Genomic DNA, 20,966 nt, shown 5'->3' with positions numbered 1-20,966 from the left:
ACCCATAACAGTAACCGTGAAGTTTAAATAGGTGGGTAACCGCAGTTACTCATAACCGCGGGTATTTTGCCCATCCATACCCCAGCGTCCCTTAAAAAAAAAAAAAAATTGTTATTCTATCATTGCGTTGGAGCGACGTTTGAACATGGTCATGACACAGGGCGGGCCTTAACCAAGGCAAAAAGGAGTTGAATTATATGTTGAATAAAGAATTAGCTGTGAAGGAACTTGCTAATGCAGGGTCCTTTTAAATCTTTAAAATATATATAGATGTGCCATTTGGAAGTGAGAGGTCTTGGACTCAAATCTCGTTGACAATGAATTCAATACTAAATTAGGTTGCTCACTATATTGCTTAGCCAAACTTTCTTTTCCCTTAAAATAAAAATATCGATGTTTTCAAAATATATAGCTCTCATCCTAGCCCACCAAGGTGGGCTTGTAGAAGGCACATGAAAAGAAAAGAAAATCAAAGAATTGGGCTTGTGAGCTAACACAGTGAAACCAGACGACTAGCATCACAAGGATTGACGACAACCGCTACAGACAACCGCCCACCGATATTGGTTTACTATTCACAAAGAAAATGAGCACCTATTCAAAAAGTACTTGCCGGACACTTAAAAGACTATCGGCAAATTAACAACTTTACAACACAAAACCCTAGAGACATGCCTACTCAAACATCAACTCTGGATCATATGTTGGCCATCAACAAGAGAAGAGGCCTATGAAGTGACATAAAGGTTGTCATACTAAGTTGGACAATGGTTCCTCAACCCCTTAGGGCCGAGCAAAGCACTCAATACGTGTTGGCCCATGAAGCCTTTCAACTAGCCCTGAGCAAAGGCAACTCCACGTGTCGATTGAGTACGGAAGGAGTAGGCAACAAACTATGTCTAAACATGTATTCATTTAATGCTAGAGCGGTGAGCCCAAGACTTTTGGGGCCTATATAAGAGGGACGAGTGCCTCTTATATGCGGTCGGAATCACAAAAGAACAAAAAAATCTCGTTGAGCACTTTGTATTATTCACCTTACATATACTACAATGGACATAAACTAGTTTTGATGATGAACCGCTTAAATCTTATAGTCAATAATCTAAACCTTTAGTCCAAGTCCATCAAGGGTTGACGATATTGGTCGTTATGGACCTCTCAATTTTGAACGTTAAAAGAACTTATTCTTCCAATCCCCATAAAAGTAGTCGGATTGAGAGAGAAGTTCCTTCATGGCTTAATACACTTTCTTCCTTCCAACTTGAACAAAGTTTGCAAGTTACATCAAATTTTCAATGCAAGTTGAATCTATTGAGCAATTCAATCCAATACAATTCAGTCTTAGACACCAAACAAGGCCGAGGGTTATTTACTTATAAGATAATAAATGGACAAGAGAATGTATAGAGTTCAAATTATCGAATTGAAAATACATGCCAAAGGCAAGAAAATGGTCGGGTTATTAACATGCATTTTTGTACAACCTTAAAAAATTCAAAATGAAGAACAAATATGAACACATGCATTGGAAAGTAGAACTTTTAAAAGAAAATTACTGCACTTGAGGCCGTATGTACAGAACTAAAACAACCTACTAAACAAGGCCTGGATATGTGACTGGTTGCGACGAAAGATAAAAGAAAAGTATCTTGTCTTATGGTTCAGCAACAGATTCAGTTGTTTCCATCTTCTTCCCCTCAAGCAATGGCATTGTGCTTGACCTTTCGGTTTTGGTGGTGATCTGATGCTCACTTTCCTCGTTAAATCTATCCACGCTGTGCAGAAAGATTCCTGTGACGGTGGCCAAACGAGAATTACAAATCTAAGGGCTGATCTCGATTTCGGTCCATTAAATGTAATAATGATATTCAATATTCCAATCAACTTCATCAAATTCACACCAAGTATTGATCATAGTATAGAGTGTATGTATGAAAAGAACACTATTGGGCAAAGAAAAGAAACAACACTTGCCTTTTTCCAAGAGGGATTTTTTCAAGTACCTAGTACACATGTTGGTAATTCACATGTCATATACAAGTGGAAAGAGGATATATTTTTCGGCATCACTCCACTTGTATTGTGACCCATGGACTACCGGCTTGTGCACCGGCTACTTGCAGAAAATTTTCCCTTTCTAGTTTTACTGACGTCACATCTATTTGGGAATTACTCAAAGGGAATTGTTATTAGCACTCCAAAAATCTCATTCTACACTCCAAACTTTCTATATTAGGAAAGAAAAATACACTTGTGAGGAGTGTAGAATGAGATTTTTGGAGTGCCAATAACACTTCCCCTTACTCAAATATCCATGCACTTATTAAAATTCCGGACAAGTCATCAAATTCAGAAGTTCCACGGTAAAATATCGGGGCCACTCCACAAGCCGGTAATTCACATGTCATAATACAAGTGGAGAGAGGATATATTTTTCGGTGTCACTCCACTTGTATTGTGACACGTGGAGTACCAGCTTGTGCACCGGGTACTTGCAGAAAATTTTCCTTTTCCAGTTTTACTGACGTGACATCTATTTGGGAATTACTCAAATATCCATGCACCTATTAAAATTCCTGACAAGTCGTCAAATTCAGAAGTTCCACAGTAAAATATCGGGGTAACTACAAGAATCTTACCTATAAACCATATTAGAGCTGATGGAAAGAAAACAGCAGTTAGAATAAGAGCAGTCTTCCTCCAGTTGTTAATGGCATCCTGCACAGTAAAAAATCAATCCAAAGCCAAAAGAAAGAAGAATACTCAGTTAGAATGTGCAACTAAGGATTTTTATGAGACCATTTGCAAGTTAAACAACATATAATGAAATAAAAAGGAAGGCAAACCTGGAGAACTCCAACAAGAGGTGCGGAAGGTACATCACCGAAGAGATGAATTGAAACAGTAGAAATAGCCATAGATAGCGGCCTCATACTGGGCTTAACACAGTGGAGACAAATGTAATTTACAGGACCCTGCAAAAGGGAAACATAGAAGACCAAGAGGAGTGAATATTCCACAGGTCTGGCACTAAATATCTATCATGCAAACAGTGTGATATTGTAATTATCTACTTTTTGAGCCATACAAAGTATTTCAGTGTTCGACAGCATAGGCAAATTGAACAAAACCTAAAAAATAAATGGAGAAAATTTCATTAAATGGGAATGTACCTGAGTTGCAAAGACAAGTAGTTCACCGATTGCGAAAAGAGCTAGGAAAACATACATATTCTTGAAGCAAAAGGCACCGAAGCAAAAGGCACCACCAATTAACGTTACCGCTGAAAGAAGCTGCAATAAAGTATAGTACTTAGAGACAAAGGCAAAGAAACAAAAAGGAACACGATGATTGGACAATGAATACACAAGGTATCCATAGACAAACGGCAATATTGCATATAAACAACTTTCATTTTATAGATTTGTTAAATAATGGTATCAAGGAAAATATTCTAGATTACCTTAAAAGCATTAGAGATAGTGTTAGTCATATAATCCAGAAGAAAGCCTCCCGCTAGTGTGCCCAATATTCCGGACATGATTGTAATACCTCCAAATATCGTATCTGCATCATTCTGCCAAAAGAGCATGAATTTAAAGCAGGTTTTACCATGGAGCTATCTCCTAGCTACTTAACATCAACTTTGACTATACAGAATTAGAAAGGAAAAAATTATTGAATGATACAAATCTATACAATCAAAGTAAAATGCTTACCATATGATATATATTATATCCCGCCTTAGGTCCCCAATATGAGTATGCACCTATGACAAAGTTGTATGCTATGTAACCTAAGAATGAAAATTTCACATTTACAGGGAATTAGTATATAGAGAAAGATGAAGGGCATGACGACTAAAATAGTACACCACTGAATGAGTTCTCAGGAAACTAGCCAGTGAAAGAACCATATAAAGAAACAACCATGAACCAAAGAAATCCATATACAAACCCTGGTAGGTAAAGCAGGTGGGGAAAGAAAAAGGTAAGTACCTAGAACATTCACAACATAAACCTTATCCACCAACAGCACCTTCATATCATTCAAAAACCTTGATATTTGATTCTTTATGTTTGATGCAACCTTTGACCTGCCATAAAATAAATAGCACATGACACAACATAGAAAGTTAAACGAAACAATAGTTTGGCGTGTAATGCTTTACTGTCATGCTCATGCAAGTGGAACCCACATATAATTCATTATACGAAACCAGCTATTTGTCCTATTCCTTGCAATGCCTAATGAGACCTCTCACAGTTGCTTTATTTGACACTTATAATGGAGACTATTAACTTATAATGGAGACTATTAATATGATAAATATGCGCATACCATTTAAACAAGAAGCTCAATTTACCCTCAAGGATATATTAGGAGGAAAAAACGGTGGTCAACATTAAAACACACCTGAGCAAGTTACACCAGCTTCATAGGCTGGTCCAGCTTACAATTAACCTTTCCAATCTCATAAATGATTCACTTAAAAGTCCACCTGGTTACTGATTCGATGCCAATTAACGTCCAACATATTCAGTTTGATATGTAAATGTTCCATTTAAACGATATTTCATTAATACCCTTTTAATTCTTTCCAAATTTCTACGTTCCTTATGTAATTCAACTATTGTCTCTGAATGAACAGGGTGAGCATGGAAATAATTGACCACTTAAAACGATACAGAAACTCAAATAGAGAATGAAGTTTATGGAGTATTTTTTAAGTTTCTTTTAGGTGTTTCATGGAATGCATGACCATGTTTCTTGGATCCTTTTGTTTTCTCTAACAAATCCTGTGTTTCTTATCCCTTAAAAAAAGGAGTGTCTTTTAGTTAACTGGAAGAGTGTTTCATGGACTCCGAGTCCACGTTTCTTGTATTCCTTGCATTTTCTCTAATAAATTTCGTGTTTCTTATCCCTTAAGAAAAAAAAAAAGGACTGTATTTATGATAGCTGGAATATTGTTTCAAGTTGAGCAAAGCTAACCAAAATTCAAGAACTTGTAAACTTAGTTAATTCTCACATAGTCCTTGAGATTTGCATAACTCCTCATTTTGGTCCTTAAGATTTTGAAATCGATAGAAGTGGTCCCCAAGTTTGTCCACCATCAATTATTTTGGTCATTCCATGAAAAATCTCCATTAAATAAGAATAAAATGACAAAATACCCTCAAATTTTGTCAAATCATTTTGACCTATTGTTTATTAAATTGAGGGTAATTTTGTCCCTTTAATCTTTATTTAACATAACTATTCATCTACGTAGCATGGATACGGATATGAATACGGTGATACGGCTATTTTCTAAATATTAGGATACAATACGGCATGGATATGTTAATTAAAAATATGCATTAATATATATTAATAAATATATAAATATATTAATAATTGTATATAAATATATACGGCATGGATGCTAAAAAATATGCATTATTTTATAATATAAATATAAATATATATGGCATTATTTTCTCATAAAACAGAAACCCTGGTTTGAAAAGAAAATGTCACGTGACTTCAAAAAATACCCTAAGTACCTAGCACAATAGAATATGCCGCCGTCACCTTCTTTCCAATTGCAGATCTCGCCGTTTCGACACTCTTCTACACAAAGCTCTCCCTCCCCCTCTGAACCCCCCCCCCCCTCTTCTGAGCCCTTTCTCTCCCCCCCGGTTAGATCATTTAATGCTGAGCCGCTCACAACTAGATGGGTTATATCGTTGCGTATCCAAAAAGTCGGATTCGCTTATCAAAAGCGTATCAACGACGTATCCAAATGTCCATTGGTCAACGGATACGTTCAGATACGTATCCGGAGCGTGTCGGCACGTATTGGGCGCGTATCGTATCCCAAACTGTATCTGATATGGGATACGCTCTTAAGCTGGCATGTCTATGCTTCGTAGCTATTCATGGAAGAACCAAAATGATTGATGGTGGACAATCTTAGGGACCACTTGTATTGATTTCAAATCTCAGGGACCATTTTGGCTAAAAAGCCAAAAGCTTATCCCCATCAAGGTGGTGGCTGTGTGTCTAGGTATATACAAAAACATACAAATTTTAGATATTATATTACAGAGGTAGCTTCAATTGAGGGACACCCGTTGTAGGCCCACTCCAGATTGTATTTCAAGAATCCAAATTGTGTAGTTTTTAGTGTTTTGATGAAACACTGTTTTCATCTAATTTTTTGCTACAACTAGATGTCTTAATGATTTCGTATTTGTCTAATATTTTGCAAGACCTTTGATTGTAGAACTAAGAAATCTATTACATACATATGAGCTCAAGGATGAGTGACTCACTTGGAAGATTTTTGTATGGTGGAATTTCTCATATCTTTCTTCATCGAATAGGAAGCATCTTTACCATTCGAAATACCTGAATTTGTGCAGAGTTTCAAAACAAAATTAGCAATGTCAAAGGAAAAGAGTAACTATAATACAGTTAACAGAACAGAAACCTTCACTATCCTGATAAAAATAAAAAGTTAATAAAACATAATCAGCAGTACTTTCTGTTTCAAGAAAGAGAGGCAGAAACAAAGGAAAAGGCAATTAACTAACATAACAGAAGTTTTAAATTACATATTTTACACCTTCACATCGTAAGAATTTATGGTTCAAAAAATTGTTATTATACCAAAGAGCACCGCTAACTAATGTGACGCATAGCATCATTACTTTGTAATGCATAGCACAATGTTCAGAATTTTTTCAGAATCATGAGCTTTTGCTACCTGAAAACTTAAGGAAATGAGGAAACCTACTAGTGAAGCAACTCCTCTTACAGGATAGGGGATTTAGAGATTTTTCATAAAAGTTTATTGGATGGACGTATCCTAACATAAATTTCCATGTCAACTCAACTCAACTTAGTTTTTATCCCAAAAGGAAAATCTGAGAAAAGTTATCATATAAATTAATAGAACTCCTAAAGAATGCAGTTATGCAGTATAAACTGACGGTAAAATCCTAAATCACAAAGTTATTTATCGATGAATGCTTCACATCCACATAGCCCATTAGAGAGGTTCCAATTAATCATAAGCTATTCTGCAGCTACTCAGAGAGAGGACATGGGTTTGTTTTTATAAAGGTCCATTATCTGTAGATACAGCTTCCACATTACCATAAGTATCAGCACCTTGAACTTCTTCAACAGCCGTTTCCACTGCTGTAACTGCTTTTTTTGATTCAGGATGAAAAAAACCTGTAATCACAAATTGCTTAGCAACGACCCTTAGAAATGTGGTGGAAGAAAAATGGATTGATGCCTCAAATCAGACCTTTCAGCTGCAAAGGCTTCATAACAAATCCTAGAATAGCAAATGGTAGCATAAGGATTGCTTCCCCCACAAATGCATAACGCCAATTGGTGTGACTTCCAACCTATGTAATATAAACAACAGACAACCAAAAAAGGATCAATGTGATTCGTGGAAACATGTGAGGACCCTCAAACTGTAAACAAACATGCACTTTTTATATAAAGAGTTCTATCTAGAAAATTTTATTTGGGTCAAGACACCATATATCCCATGAAACTAACCCACGTTGCAATTAAGGATAACTTACCACCCCACCATAAACATAGCCAAGTGCATATCCACTTGGTATGCACATGTAGAATATAGCAAGCCACGCAGTTTTCTGAAATAATAGACAGCATAAATCACCTGACAGCAAATCTAAAAATATATATGATTTTAAATAATAAAATAAAAAAAGCAATGAGGTGTATACAACATCAAAAAGAATATCTACATGATTGGACAGGTGGTTGGTGTTAAAAGAAAACCTACTACTAAGAACATATCAAAAAGCTATTGATAGTTTAGAAAAAGTCAACTACCACTGCAACTCTAACATATTTCTGACAGGGAATCATACACATTCTATGGCACACTACTGCAGAATGATAACACATGGCATTCTAAGAATGAGGCAGCGACCAAGTTACGTTACAGTGGCTTTATATAGGGAAAGAAAAGAAAAAAAAACAGGAAAACTACAACTCGAAATAAAGTACAACTTGAACTTTTATAATCCGTTAGATGCCATATTTTAAATGGGTTTGATCACAATATTTTGCTTATATATTTTCTTTAGTTATAAAATTGAGATAACTACATGTGAAACGAAGGCCTACTGACACTCTGGTTAGAAGATGCGATTATGGGACAGAGGTTCAAAGCCGAAGGGGTAGAGGAAGACCTAGGAAGACTTTGGAAGAGACTCTAAGTAAACACTTAAGAGTACTTGGATCTTATGAAAGATGTGACACAAAACCGAGCGCAATGGCATTATAGGATTCATACAGCCGACCCCACTTAGTGGGAAAACGCTTTGTTGTTGTTGTTGTATAAAATTGAGATAACTACTTATCTTAAGGTAATGTAGTTTTTTCTTTCGAGTTATTTACTTTTTTTAACAAGGTTCAAAATCTTCAAAAGTATATCCCACCGTCTTTCTTTTGGAATGAAAAACATAATGAAACCAACAAATTTAAAATGTTAGGCAGCCGTGAAACAAAAGATACCATACCTGAGCAGCTGGGGCATTATCGTCAATGAATGGAGCTGCAAGACTAATAAAAGAAGCTTCACCAACACCAACTAGCCTTTAGAGAACAGAAAAGGAATTAAAACAAGCAAAACAAACAAACATGATCAAACAATAACCCACATTACGGGACTGCTCAAAAATGAGCCATCAAGGAGCAACAAACTGGGGAAAAGGTATATCAATAAAACAAGAAGGATATAAGTTACTTACATGCGGAAAATAGTAATGGACCAGAAACCCAATGAACAAGCACAACCAACTATCGCAAAGGTCCAAACTGATAATCCAACTCCAATGAGCCTAAAGGGACTTACACTGAAAAATTTTAAATTGCATAAATAAGAAATCCAAATGCTTCTGAATTTATACATATCTGCACGCGCACACACACAGAGACAAATATACACACACACACACACATATAGTCCACTTCTTATAAGATAGTGTGTGCCCCGAGGCGAGTCTTTTAAAACTAAATATAATTATTATCTTTGATTTAGTTATAATTATTTGTTTTACAAAGTATTCTATTTTATAAATATAATGATTATATAACATATACTAAAATTTTAGGTACCGTGAGGCTTGCCTCACGCCTGGGGGGGCTATCCATGGGACGCCTTTGCCTTTTAATACATTGACTGCATAAACCCAAAGCCCGAGTGCTAAAATTTAAACCCACTTGTCAGAAGAATGGGGCGAAAACCAGCCTGATTTTCAAATGAAACAAGTCTGCATGTAGAGTGTTTGCACTTGAAGCTTATCTATATGTGTGTATCCAATTATTCATAGATGCGCACATAAAGGGGTGTGTGCGCGTGCGCGCGAGTGCGCACAACAAAATTGTCTTCATAGACAGACATAAATGTATGACTGTTGTTTGATGTATGGTCTATACTAACAGGTGACTGTTACCTCTTTGCTAATGATGCAAATACAGGAGAAGCAATAAGAAGTCCAACCATAAAAGCTGATGATAGAACTCCATCTTGAAAGTTGTTCAAGTGAAACTCCCCCCCACAAACAAAACAAATTAAGGATATTAGTACAGTCAAGGATGATTTCTATTTCTATGGAAAGTAAAACAGTTATTAGAAAAGAGGAAAAAGAAAATGGAAAACAATTATCACATGCAGGACACATACAAGAAAAGGAAATGCCCATGAGTAGCTTAAAAATAACAAAAACAATGGCATAGAATGTAAATGAAGTATAAAAGGTGACCTGGACAAAGCTTTTCAAACAATTGTTCGAAAGCATTTCTATGCAAATTGTATACCCAAGGAACTTGTGAGAAGGATTAAGCAAATATTATATTAGAAAGGAAGATACTTATCTCAAAAGACTGCATGTTGCAAGCACCGTGTAGTAAAAAGAAGAGAAATTGATTAAAAATGGATAAAATGCAGACAATCCACAACTGCCTCGACCTCAAAGTCTCAATACTGATGCAGACTGTAGTTGGTGGTATGTTTCACACACCATAGCTAAGTATATTAATTGGAGAACAATTTTGCGCAACTTCTCAAATACAGTGCTCTTAGAAAACCAAATGACATTTTTTATATCAATAACAAATTGATACGGATACACACTTGTTTATTTCAGAAATCTCAATAACGTTTCTGTACCGTAGCACTTAGAACATGATTACAGGCAAAACCTGAAAACTCAGCACATTCAAGTAAATCAAGCAATGCATAAAGACAACCAAATATGAAAACCAGAGAAATAAGGAAACCATCAGATAGTTCTTAGAATCTTACTGTATCCCGGTACCAGCCGTGCATATACCACTATCTGTACATGTTGTGCGGCTCCCATTGACACCATTGCTTGCTATTGTTCCTCGGTCCACATAATTTATCAAGTTAATCAAGCAAAAGATAACAAGTAACCTGCAATCACAGCAGAAAGACATTTATTACGCACCGAACAAAAAAAGAGATACTAAAGTGGTTCAAAAGTCTTGCAAAACCTTCATATGACATTTGACTCAACCCAGCTGAAAGCTTAAAATTATAAATATATTCTAACTCCACAGCATTCATTTACATGATACATCACCTCATCCTTTCAATTTCAAACTAGTTTAACTCATTAAGCATCCAACAATTCTCACAATTTTCCCCTTCCATCCATAATTTTCACAGAAAAAGCATTAATGCCCACAATGGAGAAAAACCGAATTTCCAGTAAATCACCAAAATTTCTGAAACCCACATACAAATACCGTGTATTTTCCAGACCTAAGCAACAAAAACAATCAAAAATCCAAAAAGATATAAAAAGGTCAAGACTTTCTATTGATTTCCATATTTTCTCAGCAACCAAACAGAGACCCCAGAACAGAACCCAAAAAAAGAAAAAAACAACACAAAACTGTAAGAGAATCAATAACCTCTTGGGCGTGAACCAGGAAGGAGCGGGAGCTGCTGTTGAAGCAATAACCATGGCTGTCTCCGCCAGACGGGGCTTGGCTTCTTCGGAAGACTTTGTTGCCTTTTGAGCCATAGAGGTGGAGTAAAATATACTTTTAATATTCTTTAATCTGGTAAAAATTATCTTTAGTTAAAAAGTAATGTAATTGGTTTTATTTTTTCTGAGTTGAAAGTTGGAACTTGGAATGGTAGTTGTGTGGGGGATGTGTGCGTCTTTCAACCCTACTCCCTCCTCCGCGATGGCTTCGTTTCTTGCTAGTTTTACAGTAAAGCTCCACGAACTTTAATGTTTGACCGCTTTTGGAGTTTGAGTTTGACAAAGTTTCATCAATGTTTCCAAAAATTATTATTCTCTTCACCACTGTTTAGCCAAATTGATTTTTGAAATTGTTATATCTTTACTTTGATCCCTGTTATTTAAAATTAAAAGTAGTGGTCCTTGATATTATTCACCGTCAATTATTTTGACCATTCTATGAGAAATTTCTGTTAAATTGAATGTATTTTTGTCAAATCAACTTCTTCCCTTGAACTGGTGGTTTAACAAAAATATCTTCAATTTAACAAATTTTTTTATGGAACAACCAAAATGATTGATGGTGAACAATCTTAGTAACCACTTCTATTTATTTTAACCCACAAAGACCAAAGTAAGATGACATAATCTTTAGGAACCATTTTGGATATAAAACCTTCTCCCCACTAGTATCTCCTTCCCAGAGAAATAAAACAAAATAAAGTCGGAGTAATTATCTGGATTTTGGAATCATATGTTGTTTGTGGGGTTTTGGATTCTCTGTGTGTAGTTGCTTGGTTAAGTTGTGTATCTCATCTATTTAAAAGATGGCCTAAGTATTTCTGCGCTCATGTAGTTCGGCATGAAAATCAATTATTTTATATCCGCATCTCCTAGCAGAATTGATTTTGTTGCACCAATCACTACTAAAGGTGCCCGTGATACTGGGCTCTAGCAAAAATATGGGGTCTACTAACTTAGGGGTGGTGGTTGACATGAGCATGGCATTGGTAGTAATGGTAGTTGGAGTGGTGGTGAGGTAATGGGGTGGAGATGGTGGTGCTGGTGGTTGTGATAGTGGTCGTAAAGGTAAAGGTGGTGATGGTCATGGTGGCGGGGGTAATGGGGTGGAAAATGTTATGATGGTGGTGGGACGTGGTGATTGATGGTGATGGACTTTGTGGTGGTGGTCACAAGGGTGAAGGTGGTGGTCACAACAGTGAAGGTGGTGATGGTCATTGGACGGGGGTGATGGATGATATGGTAGTTGGTGGTCTTAGTAGTAGTGGTGGGATGGGCAAAATACTCACGAATATGAGTAACTGCAGTTACTCGTCAATTTTACGGTTATGAGTAACTGTTTAGATAAATAAATGAGGTATAACCGTTTACTTGTAAAATTTAAATGAGTTGTTATGGGTATTACCCGTGGTTATAACGGATATCCATTTACTTTAATATATGTAAAGAATTTTTTTTTAAAAAAAATCTAGAGCATTAAAGTGTTTGAAGGTTTTGTTTTGAAATATTTTGGAGCTTTGAATTATCTAGCATTCAAGATAATGACTACGTTGAGTTTTTAAAAGTTTTATGATTATTGAAATGGTATGAGAACTTAAAAGATTAAAATACCGAAATAAATGCTAAATGTACCTATAATGATATTTAATTGTCAGAAAAAGAAATTTATGACAATTTTTTATTTTTTAAGTTGTTAAAAAAAATAGAGACGGGTGAAAAAAAAAAGGTAAATGGTTAAAAAAAAAGGGATGAACAGGTTAAGAAACTGGTAAACAGTTACGGTTAAATGGGTATGCGGTTATGGATATGGTTAACCGTTTATAAACGGTTAAACAATTACTCAATAAGTAAACGGTTATGCCAATATAAGCATAAACGGGTATAAGTAAATAATTACGGTTACCCGTCCGTTGTAACTGCTACCCATCCCTAGCTATGACCCATTATGTAAGTTATTATTATTTTTATTTCCAAAGGTGGAAAATGACCGGTTAGAAGAGGAAAGTGTTGACTTCGATCGACATTTTTGTTGTTACACCTATGACCTATCAAATTAGAATACTCTTGTAGCACTCGGTGACATAAACGTGTGAACACAAGTAGAACGGAAACATCCATGACCTCTGTTTTTTCTATAATTCAAACTCGAGATGCCGACTCGAAGACTACGATGCGGGGTAGCTTTTCGGTGAGAATCCCGTCGTTTCTGGCAGAGGTAAGTCACGTGGCCCCCACCATTCTCTTCCTTATGTTGAGTAGGTTATGTTTCATGTATTGCACGTGAGGATTGATGTGGTAGATCCAAAGAGTCTAGAACCTCATTCGGGCTACAACTTCCAGGCCGTTTTCAGGCAATCTTTGGCCACATTTTGGCCTCAGGTTAGGTGTAATCTTGTCACTCTAATTCCAAACTTCATTTTGGTATATACCACGTGAAAAATGGTTAAGAAATGGTCGAAGAAGAGAAGTCTCTAGGTTTTCCGGAGAAAATACCTAGAATCCGGTGAGGATCCCAGCTTGCACAGCAGCAACTCGACGACCCAGTACAGACAGACAACCCGATCTGACCTGAATATTCTATTACTATATTGTTTGTTTTACCAGAATATTTCGTCCGATTACGGAATATTCCACTTACGGTAGCAAAATATTTTTTCCAGCAATGGAGTATTCCTTTTTTCGGCCACCACCTTAACCACCCACAGGTGGGGTCGTATGGTGGTGCATGGCGGCGATCTCGGCTTTTTGGACACCGATTTTGGCAATTCAAGTCTCGTTTTTCAATAGTCTTCATAGTGTTCGATAAATTGTCAAGTAAAGGTTTCAAGCCCCATTGTTTGTTAATTGCATACACTAGTGTTAAGTGTAGAAGAGCTCTAGTTTTTCTGCTGCAATAGCTTCACAAGGTTAGTGGTTATCTTTAACCCTATGTGAAAAGCACAAGAAATTGTCTTCTTTCTTTTGCAGAATACGAACTGGTTCCAGTCCATAAAGAAATAAATTATGGGCATGTATTAGCTAAAGCTCTTCTTGCTCATATGTTGTACAAAGAACCGAACACCAGTACTTGCGCTGAATGTTGGAAACATGACCGATACTTATCTAAGAAAATTACATTCATATTTTTTGGTTTTCAAGTGGCATAATGTTTTATACATTCTTGTTAGAATCCAACCATTACTTTAGTCTAAAGAAGGAGGCGAAATTGCACTGTAGAAACGAACAGTGTTTTGGTCCGAATTTCATTTTATTTACGAGGTTGCCACTGGCTCTCTCTGTCGCTGATCTTCATGCCGCGTGTTGATAATCGTGGAAAGGCAGGGGTGCGATGGTCGTTTTAGTCTGTAGGGTTTCGAACATATTAGGTGGGTTAGGGACTTTCATTTCCTGTCTTTCTGAGCTGCAGTGGGACTCGGTGAGAGCATGTCATCGATAGTGAGAGAGAGAGCGAGCGAGCAAGCGAGCAGAGAGAGAAGAGAGATAGAGAGAGGGAGGGAGGGGAGAGAGATAGGGATTGGTGAGAGGAAGGCATGCAGCTTGTAGGCAGACAGAGTCACGAGGGGTGTACGATTCGAGGGAGAGAAAGAGAGGGGATTGAGTGGTGATGCTCGATTTGGGAAGAGAAAGAGAGAGACAGGGAGTGCGCGATTTTGGGGTTATGCGACGGCGGGAGAGAGGGCGAGGGTTATTGCATCCGTGTCACTCAGAGTGGGTTGCGAGAGAGTGAGAGTTCTGCGTTCTAGGGTTTGAGAGTTGGTTTCGAGAAAGTGAGGGGGCCTAAGTGGGGGTAAGGCTTGGGCTGGGTTTGTGGAATGGGGCTGGATTAGTTACAGACAGAGAAGCGGAGGAGGGTGTGGAATGTCAGGGAGAGGAAGGGAGAGGCAGGTCTGCCAAAAAAACGTGGGTTGCAGAGCTACAACGAGGGAGATGGGCGTGGATTGGCAGGGAACGGAAGGGAGAGGGAGGAGTGAGGCTTGCAAAAAAGGGGGTTGGATTGATTTTTCCTCCTCAAATCAATGGTTGGTGTCGGGATTGAGGGGTGGGTCGAAAGTGGGCATGGTTGTGAGGGAGAGAGGGATGGCAGAGACAGAGGTCATGGAGTTGGGCGTGGGAATTCCACAAATCAGTGGTGTTAATATCAACAATGAGCATTACTGGGATGTGAGTTCTCTCAACCTTTTGATTAATTTTTTATATTTTGGCTTTTTATTAAGCTATGTAAATGTTTAATTTCCATTTGAAAACTTGGGGAATTCTAGGTATATTGTTTACGGAAGAAGCTCAGTCTCAAACGATCCCTCGATCTCTTCTCCCTCGCATATGGCGAACTCCCTCCTCCCGACCCTGAGAGATACTGTCGTTGCCTATACTTTCTGTAATTTTTGGGGTTCGTGAAATTATTGAGTTGAATGTAGTTTTTTTTTGGTTTGAAAATTTGTGTTTTAATTGTTGCTCACTTCTTTTTTTTTCTTGCAGTAAAAGACTTCGCATGAGCCACAAGGTTAGTGAAATTATAAAGTTGAAATTGTTAGTGTTTTTCTTTTGTTTTTTGTGAACTATAAGCTTTGTGAAATTATTGAGTTGAATGTCATTTTTTTGTTTGAAAATTTGTGCGTTAATTGTGCTCACTCTTTGTTTTTTCTTTGCAGTAAAACACTTCGCATGAGCCACAAGGTTACTGAAATTATAGATTTGAAATTGTTAGTGTTTTTGTTTTGTTTTGTTTTGTTTTTGTTTTTTTGTTTTTGTTTTTTTTTTTGTTTTTTTAATTATAACCTTTGTGAAGTTATTGATTTGAAGAATGTTGTGTTCGAATGAAAATTTTGATTTGAATTATTAGATAAGCATGGAGTATGTAGGAATTCAACCCAAAGCTAGCCAAAAACTGCCTCGCCGGGCTGAGTCTGGTGCACCAGGAAGTGGTTCTGAATGACTTTCTGATGCCCTTGCCTTTACAGGTATTATTTGTTCTAATTGAAATTTCTAATAAGCAGTTAGAAGTAGGGAAGTTATAGCTTATTGTTTTGTGGAAGTTAAGTCTATCTGGGTATTCTATATTGCCACTGTAACATGCTTAAGCTATTTTGTTAGTTGTAATATCATGTGTGTCATGAAGATTCCAAGGAAATGTAGATGGGTGGAGCTCAAAACGCTTTGGTTGTTGGTCCATCTAGGAAACCGTGAGTAGTTTCTTGCTTGCAGGTGTATTAATGGTTGTTTTCGCGTTTATTTAATATATCTATGTTGCACATGTTTCAGCTTATGCCTCTTCCCATATATATTTGTGCCTATTGATTTGGTGACTCTAGCTTTGCAATTCGCAGAGATGACGAGTCTACACACAGGCACGAAGGCCGAGTCAACTCACCAATGACTCTACGAGTTCGAAAATCTGTGAAGGTACATATAGCATGATGTTAAATTTACGCAATTTTTTTTATTTTGAATTAGTTCAGAGTTTTTGGGTTTTTTACTGTTCAATAGAGTGATAGTTAAAGCAGACATCTTTGTGTCCGTACAGTTGGTTGGAAATGAAAATTGCCCTGCATTATTTGTTAATTAAGCAAACTGTATGTAGGCTTTTAATCATATTGGTTGTTTCGGAATTTCGTAAAAGATTTTTTGTATTTTTATAGGTTGGAGCACCAGGAACGTGATACTCAGTCTAAAATCTGAACACAGTGAAGAGCTAAAGCATATCTAACTGCAAGCTAAAAACGAATTGAGAGAGGTTCAAATAAATATCTTTGAATTAAGTTGGAACTGCTTATTTAACTAGAGTGTTATATGCTTACGTTACAAACCAGTTTATCATTTTCATAGAAAACAACTTCAATGAGGAGCGAACATGAAGCTGAGCTGACAGGTTTACGGCTTCAGCATGAAGATGAGTGTGAGAAGATGCAGGATGAATTGGATCTTCAAAAGTCTAAAGTACATATCTACCATTAAATAATTGATATTTTTGTACCTTTTACTTACGGAAGAGGGCATTACTGCAAATGCAGTGGAGAGTTTTGGTAATAAGCCACAAGAGGACCAAGAAGTGAATTCAAAGAAGGTTGGCTTTATAATAGATAACTCTCTCTCTCTCTCTCTCTCTCTCTCTCATATCCACAAACACAGGTTAAATTACTATAAGTTGTTTAGCTGTAGTTGATTTGATGTATTGGTTAATCTTAATTTTAGTCCGCATAAATTATTATGGCTGTGGAAATTGAACTAAAAACTACATTTCTTTTTGAAAATTGAATTTTTTATTTTTCCTACCAGGAAATAGGTGGTTACAAATTATTTACTCCACTAATAAAGAATTTGTTAAATTACTATAAGCTATAAAATTTTAAATGTTTAATTTCCATTTGAAAACTTGGGGAGTTCTAGGTATGTTGTTTATGGAAGAAGCTCAATCTCAAATCCCTCAAACGATCTCTCAGTTGCCACTTTGTTTTCGTAAGTTGTGGAACTTGATTTTCTCTATTCATTGTTGTTGAAGTAGCTAAGTCCTGAAGCTAAAATGTTGAAAGCCAAAAACATGATGAGTCTGCATTCAATTGTAACTTTTCGTGCAGTTACATGCTGATGAAATAGAATTCAATTTTTTTTATTCCCTTCTTTTTTTTTTAAATGCAATTACATTTATATGATGATTTACAACGTATATTCATCTTTTAGTTTCTAATTCTTCATGCAGTCTAAGCCATGAAGGATTTGATAAACCCACAATTGATAACAATGTGCGGCGGCACCAACGGTTTAGGAGATCTGGTTTAGGTTTTGCAGAGAGAGAGAGAGAGAGAGAGAGATAGGGAGTGTTCGAGAGAAATGTGGGAGGATTTAGGCGAGGGATTTCAGGGATTTGTTTAGGGTTTCTTTTCTGCGATTTGCAGACAGAGAGATGGGACAAGGGTAAGAGAGAGAGATGGGAGGATTTTCTGCGAGGGTAAAGGGAATAGAAAAAGCATTTCGTTTTCCATTTGTTTCCTCAAACCCTTGGGATTTCTGCGATTGCAGAGAGAGAGAGATGGGGGTGTCCGTTAGGTCCCCTTTAATTGTCACTTTTGTGATTTGTCCACCCTTGATTGTTGTGTGATTCATTCTCACAAACGTTCTATGGACAAGGTTTCGTATTCTTCCTTCCTTTTAATTTTGATATTTGTGCTTAATTTCTGTTTTATTTTAATTGGTGATTAGATTAACAGACCTTGGCTATTTTGGTATAATAATTTCACATCGCGTGTTACCCTTTTGCATCACCTTAATTGTTCATCAGATGCTAACTTTTAATTATGTTTTCTTTGGGTCAGTCTCCATCTAGTACATTTGTCCATCCTTCTGGAGTGGAGCACTATCTTTCTGACAGCATAAATGCTCTGAGAAACTGCTATGGAGACAAACAGTTGTTTACTCCGTTCTAGGTATGTTTTTCTTTAGTATTTTAGAGGGATTCTTAACTATTCCCCATTGTAATCTTTACCCTTGTATCTATCTCTCTCAAAAGACGATGAGAGTAGCAACTGTTGCAAAGCAAATTCTCATATGTATCTAAGCATATACATAGATTGGACAAAAACCGAATCTTAAATTGGGGCAGTGTATGTGAATGCATGCAGTGTGGTTAGGTTCATTCCCGCTTGGGTTTTCGTCTTCTTTTCGTTAAATCGTTAGGTTCATTCCCACATGGGAGAGGTGTGTGTTTTTGCCATCAAACTGGTAGAGACGGATCTTAATCAAATATCATGCCGTAGTGTTATTTTGTTTGCGTCTATGGAACTATAGATTTACTTTGTTGTTGTTGACGGCTTCGCATGTTCTTTCCAGATAATGCTGCCTTTTTGAATTTCGTATGAGAGTCCCGGGTCGGTTCTAGACGATCAAAAGAGGGATGATCGCTGTCATTCGGACTGCGGGCGTACACTTCAAAATCCCGGTAAACACGTCATTTTCTTGATTTCAGGCCATGCAAAATTCATGGTGAAAAAATTGAGCTCATGTCGTTGGTTTGTGCCTCTGTCCTATTTCTTATTTATTTATTTTATCAATCCTTTTCCTTCTTGGTTCTAATTGTAGCTGCTGGTTCCAATATTTCGTTGTCCTATCTGTGCATGATATCAGTGCTGCCACTTTTCATATTCTTATCAATGCTTACATCTTCACTCTTTGCCTTCTGTTTCATTTGCTTAACATGGTTTCGGCTTTCTGAGATTGTGTGTTTGATTAACATTTGATCGTATGGTGTTAGAATTTAAATTTGATTGGTTTTTTTAAACCAAGATTGTGCGTCCTTTGATGTGGATAAATTCTGCCGCCCGGGATTTTGGTCTCTGGATTTTTCATGGTGTTATTTTTATGGCATAATCCATTGGTGTCGTGTGCATTTTTTTATCAACAATAATAAGCTTTTTCTCAGTATTGCAAACAAGTTTTCTTATAATTGAAATATTTGAAATCCCTGGTCTATAATCCTCTTGATTCATGGTTTTAACGTCTCCTGATAAAATAACTACAACGTTATCACTTCTTTCATCAGATAGATTTAGACATTCTACCCATTATTGAGTTTCTTTAACGAGTCTCACCCATTTGTCATAAAATTAGATGAGGTGACTTCATACCATCTCAGAGTATTGTCGGAATATAATATGATATTTGATTGTTTCTCTTTTTTTTTCCCACGAGTCACAATTTGTATTTGAAACAATATCTAATAAACTTACCAGATCTTCATCGCTTATCATACTATTACAGGTTTTGTTTTAAGGTTCTGATGGATAAAGCAAAAGCTCCTACCAATTTAGCAGTGAACCAAGAATTCAGGGCTTTTATTAATGACATATCACATGCCAATTTAAAGGTAAATCTAGATGCCAATCGCTATGCAATTTAGTTTTACTTTTAGCATGTTCCGATGGACCTTTGAATTTAAATGTTTAGTTGTTTTCGTTTTACTATCTTGATAGGTATGTGTGTATTACTATTCTGTTTATCCCCATTCTCTGGTGGTGTTTACTGCATTGTTTCTACACAATCTCTAATGGTTCCATTGCTAGACATAAAAGAAATTTCGACTATTTTTTTTTTCCTATTTATTTATCTGCATTTTCGATTATAGTTTGCTTTGTGCTGGATGTAAAAGGTTTTTCTTCGATGATTATATATAGCTTCAATACATGGTGGTTAACCATGTTTTTTACGGTGGATCACTTTCGTTGATTGCAGGTTCGACAGACAGTTGAAGAACACATATGATCACCTACTTTTTACGAGGTCCTGCTCATACTTAGTTGTTTATTTTAGCATAGATTTTACACTCTTACTTTTAGGGTACGTGTGTGTGTAAAGATCATGCAAAACAATGTGACATTGCCTCTCCGTTTTTGATATCGTTGTTTATCTCTCTGAGATGAGTGCATGGTGCATGTGTCTTAATTTATTCAGGTTAAATGTATCTTATTCATGCAGTTAAGGTGAGTGCGTTCAAGTCCCGCAGCAACGCGCGGGCATATTTTCTCGTGTTTACTAACCGCAAAGGCATGTTGATATGACCATAGAAATTCAAACAAAACTATGATAGTATTATGATTAAGAAAAAGGTTCACGAGTTCTCTTCGATTCAAAAATGTAGAGACTTGTGACATAAGGTATTGGGGCATAAAGATTAAAGTTTTTTGCATGTTGTGTATTCAGTGATGAACCTCAATTCCATGAGCCTGAATACGGTGGAACCCTTAACTGGACTTAATTATAAAAAGTGGAAGCAAGATTTGGAGATAGTGCTTGGTGTGATGGACTAGGATCTAGCATTGAGAACTGAGGAACCATCGGTGCCCATTGATGGAAGCACAACAAGCCAGAAATCCAAGCATGAGAAATGGGAAAGGTCCAACAGAATTTGCTTGATGATTA

At 36.7% G+C, this 20,966-nt stretch overlaps 1 protein-coding gene and 2 long non-coding RNA genes across 5 annotated transcripts; 2 read left to right on the top strand and 1 right to left on the bottom strand.

The window, feature by feature from the left end:
- Window positions 1-1,407: 1,407 nt before the first annotated feature.
- LOC137725613 (probable sphingolipid transporter spinster homolog 2) lies at window positions 1,408-11,222 on the bottom strand. Of its 3 annotated transcripts, none has more exons than XM_068464362.1 (16): window positions 10,984-11,222; window positions 10,349-10,480; window positions 9,498-9,599; window positions 8,793-8,897; window positions 8,562-8,637; window positions 7,593-7,667; window positions 7,304-7,406; window positions 7,162-7,227; window positions 6,321-6,396; window positions 4,002-4,099; window positions 3,723-3,799; window positions 3,467-3,580; window positions 3,177-3,296; window positions 2,850-2,978; window positions 2,643-2,721; window positions 1,408-1,794 (listed from the first exon to the last, which is right to left on the bottom strand). In XM_068464362.1, the coding sequence occupies exons 1-16, from the start codon at window positions 11,094-11,096 to the stop codon at window positions 1,658-1,660; spliced, it is 1,602 nt and encodes a 533-aa protein (XP_068320463.1). In that variant the 5' UTR covers window positions 11,097-11,222; the 3' UTR covers window positions 1,408-1,657. The 3 variants fall into 3 exon arrangements, with proteins under 3 accessions (XP_068320463.1, XP_068320462.1, XP_068320464.1); XM_068464361.1 differs by having other exon boundaries at window positions 7,147-7,227; window positions 10,984-11,220; XM_068464363.1 differs by lacking the exon at window positions 7,593-7,667 and having other exon boundaries at window positions 7,147-7,227; window positions 10,984-11,221.
- A 4,312-nt stretch (window positions 11,223-15,534) lies between these two features.
- LOC137724428 (uncharacterized) lies at window positions 15,535-16,512 on the top strand. The gene is made up of 4 exons (XR_011067400.1): window positions 15,535-15,561; window positions 15,710-15,760; window positions 15,901-16,018; window positions 16,152-16,512. It is a non-coding gene; the product is annotated as an uncharacterized lncRNA (long non-coding RNA).
- A 1,141-nt stretch (window positions 16,513-17,653) lies between these two features.
- Window positions 17,654-20,541, top strand: LOC137720902 (uncharacterized). Its single transcript, XR_011066597.1, has 3 exons — window positions 17,654-18,478; window positions 18,882-19,914; window positions 20,280-20,541. It is a non-coding gene; the product is annotated as an uncharacterized lncRNA (long non-coding RNA).
- Window positions 20,542-20,966: the final 425 nt, after the last annotated feature.

This window comes from Pyrus communis, chromosome 2 (assembly GCF_963583255.1).
Source record: "Pyrus communis chromosome 2, drPyrComm1.1, whole genome shotgun sequence".
In the NCBI taxonomy this organism is placed as follows: domain Eukaryota; kingdom Viridiplantae; phylum Streptophyta; class Magnoliopsida; order Rosales; family Rosaceae; genus Pyrus; species Pyrus communis.
This window is presented reverse-complemented; position numbering and strand designations above follow the sequence as displayed.

Bases quoted from the DNA above. Each gene is read 5' to 3' on its own strand.
- LOC137725613 (XM_068464361.1), bottom strand. From the start codon at position 11,096: ATGGCTCAAAAGGCAACAAAGTCTTCCGAAGAAGCCAAGCCCCGTCTG. The intron at 9,600-10,348 runs GTAAGATTCTAA...TTTTGTTTGTGG, and splicing joins ACGGCTGGTACCGGGATACA to GGGGGAGTTTCACTTGAACA. The intron at 1,795-2,642 runs GTAAGATTCTTG...CCACCGTCACAG, and splicing joins AGCTCTAATATGGTTTATAG to GAATCTTTCTGCACAGCGTG.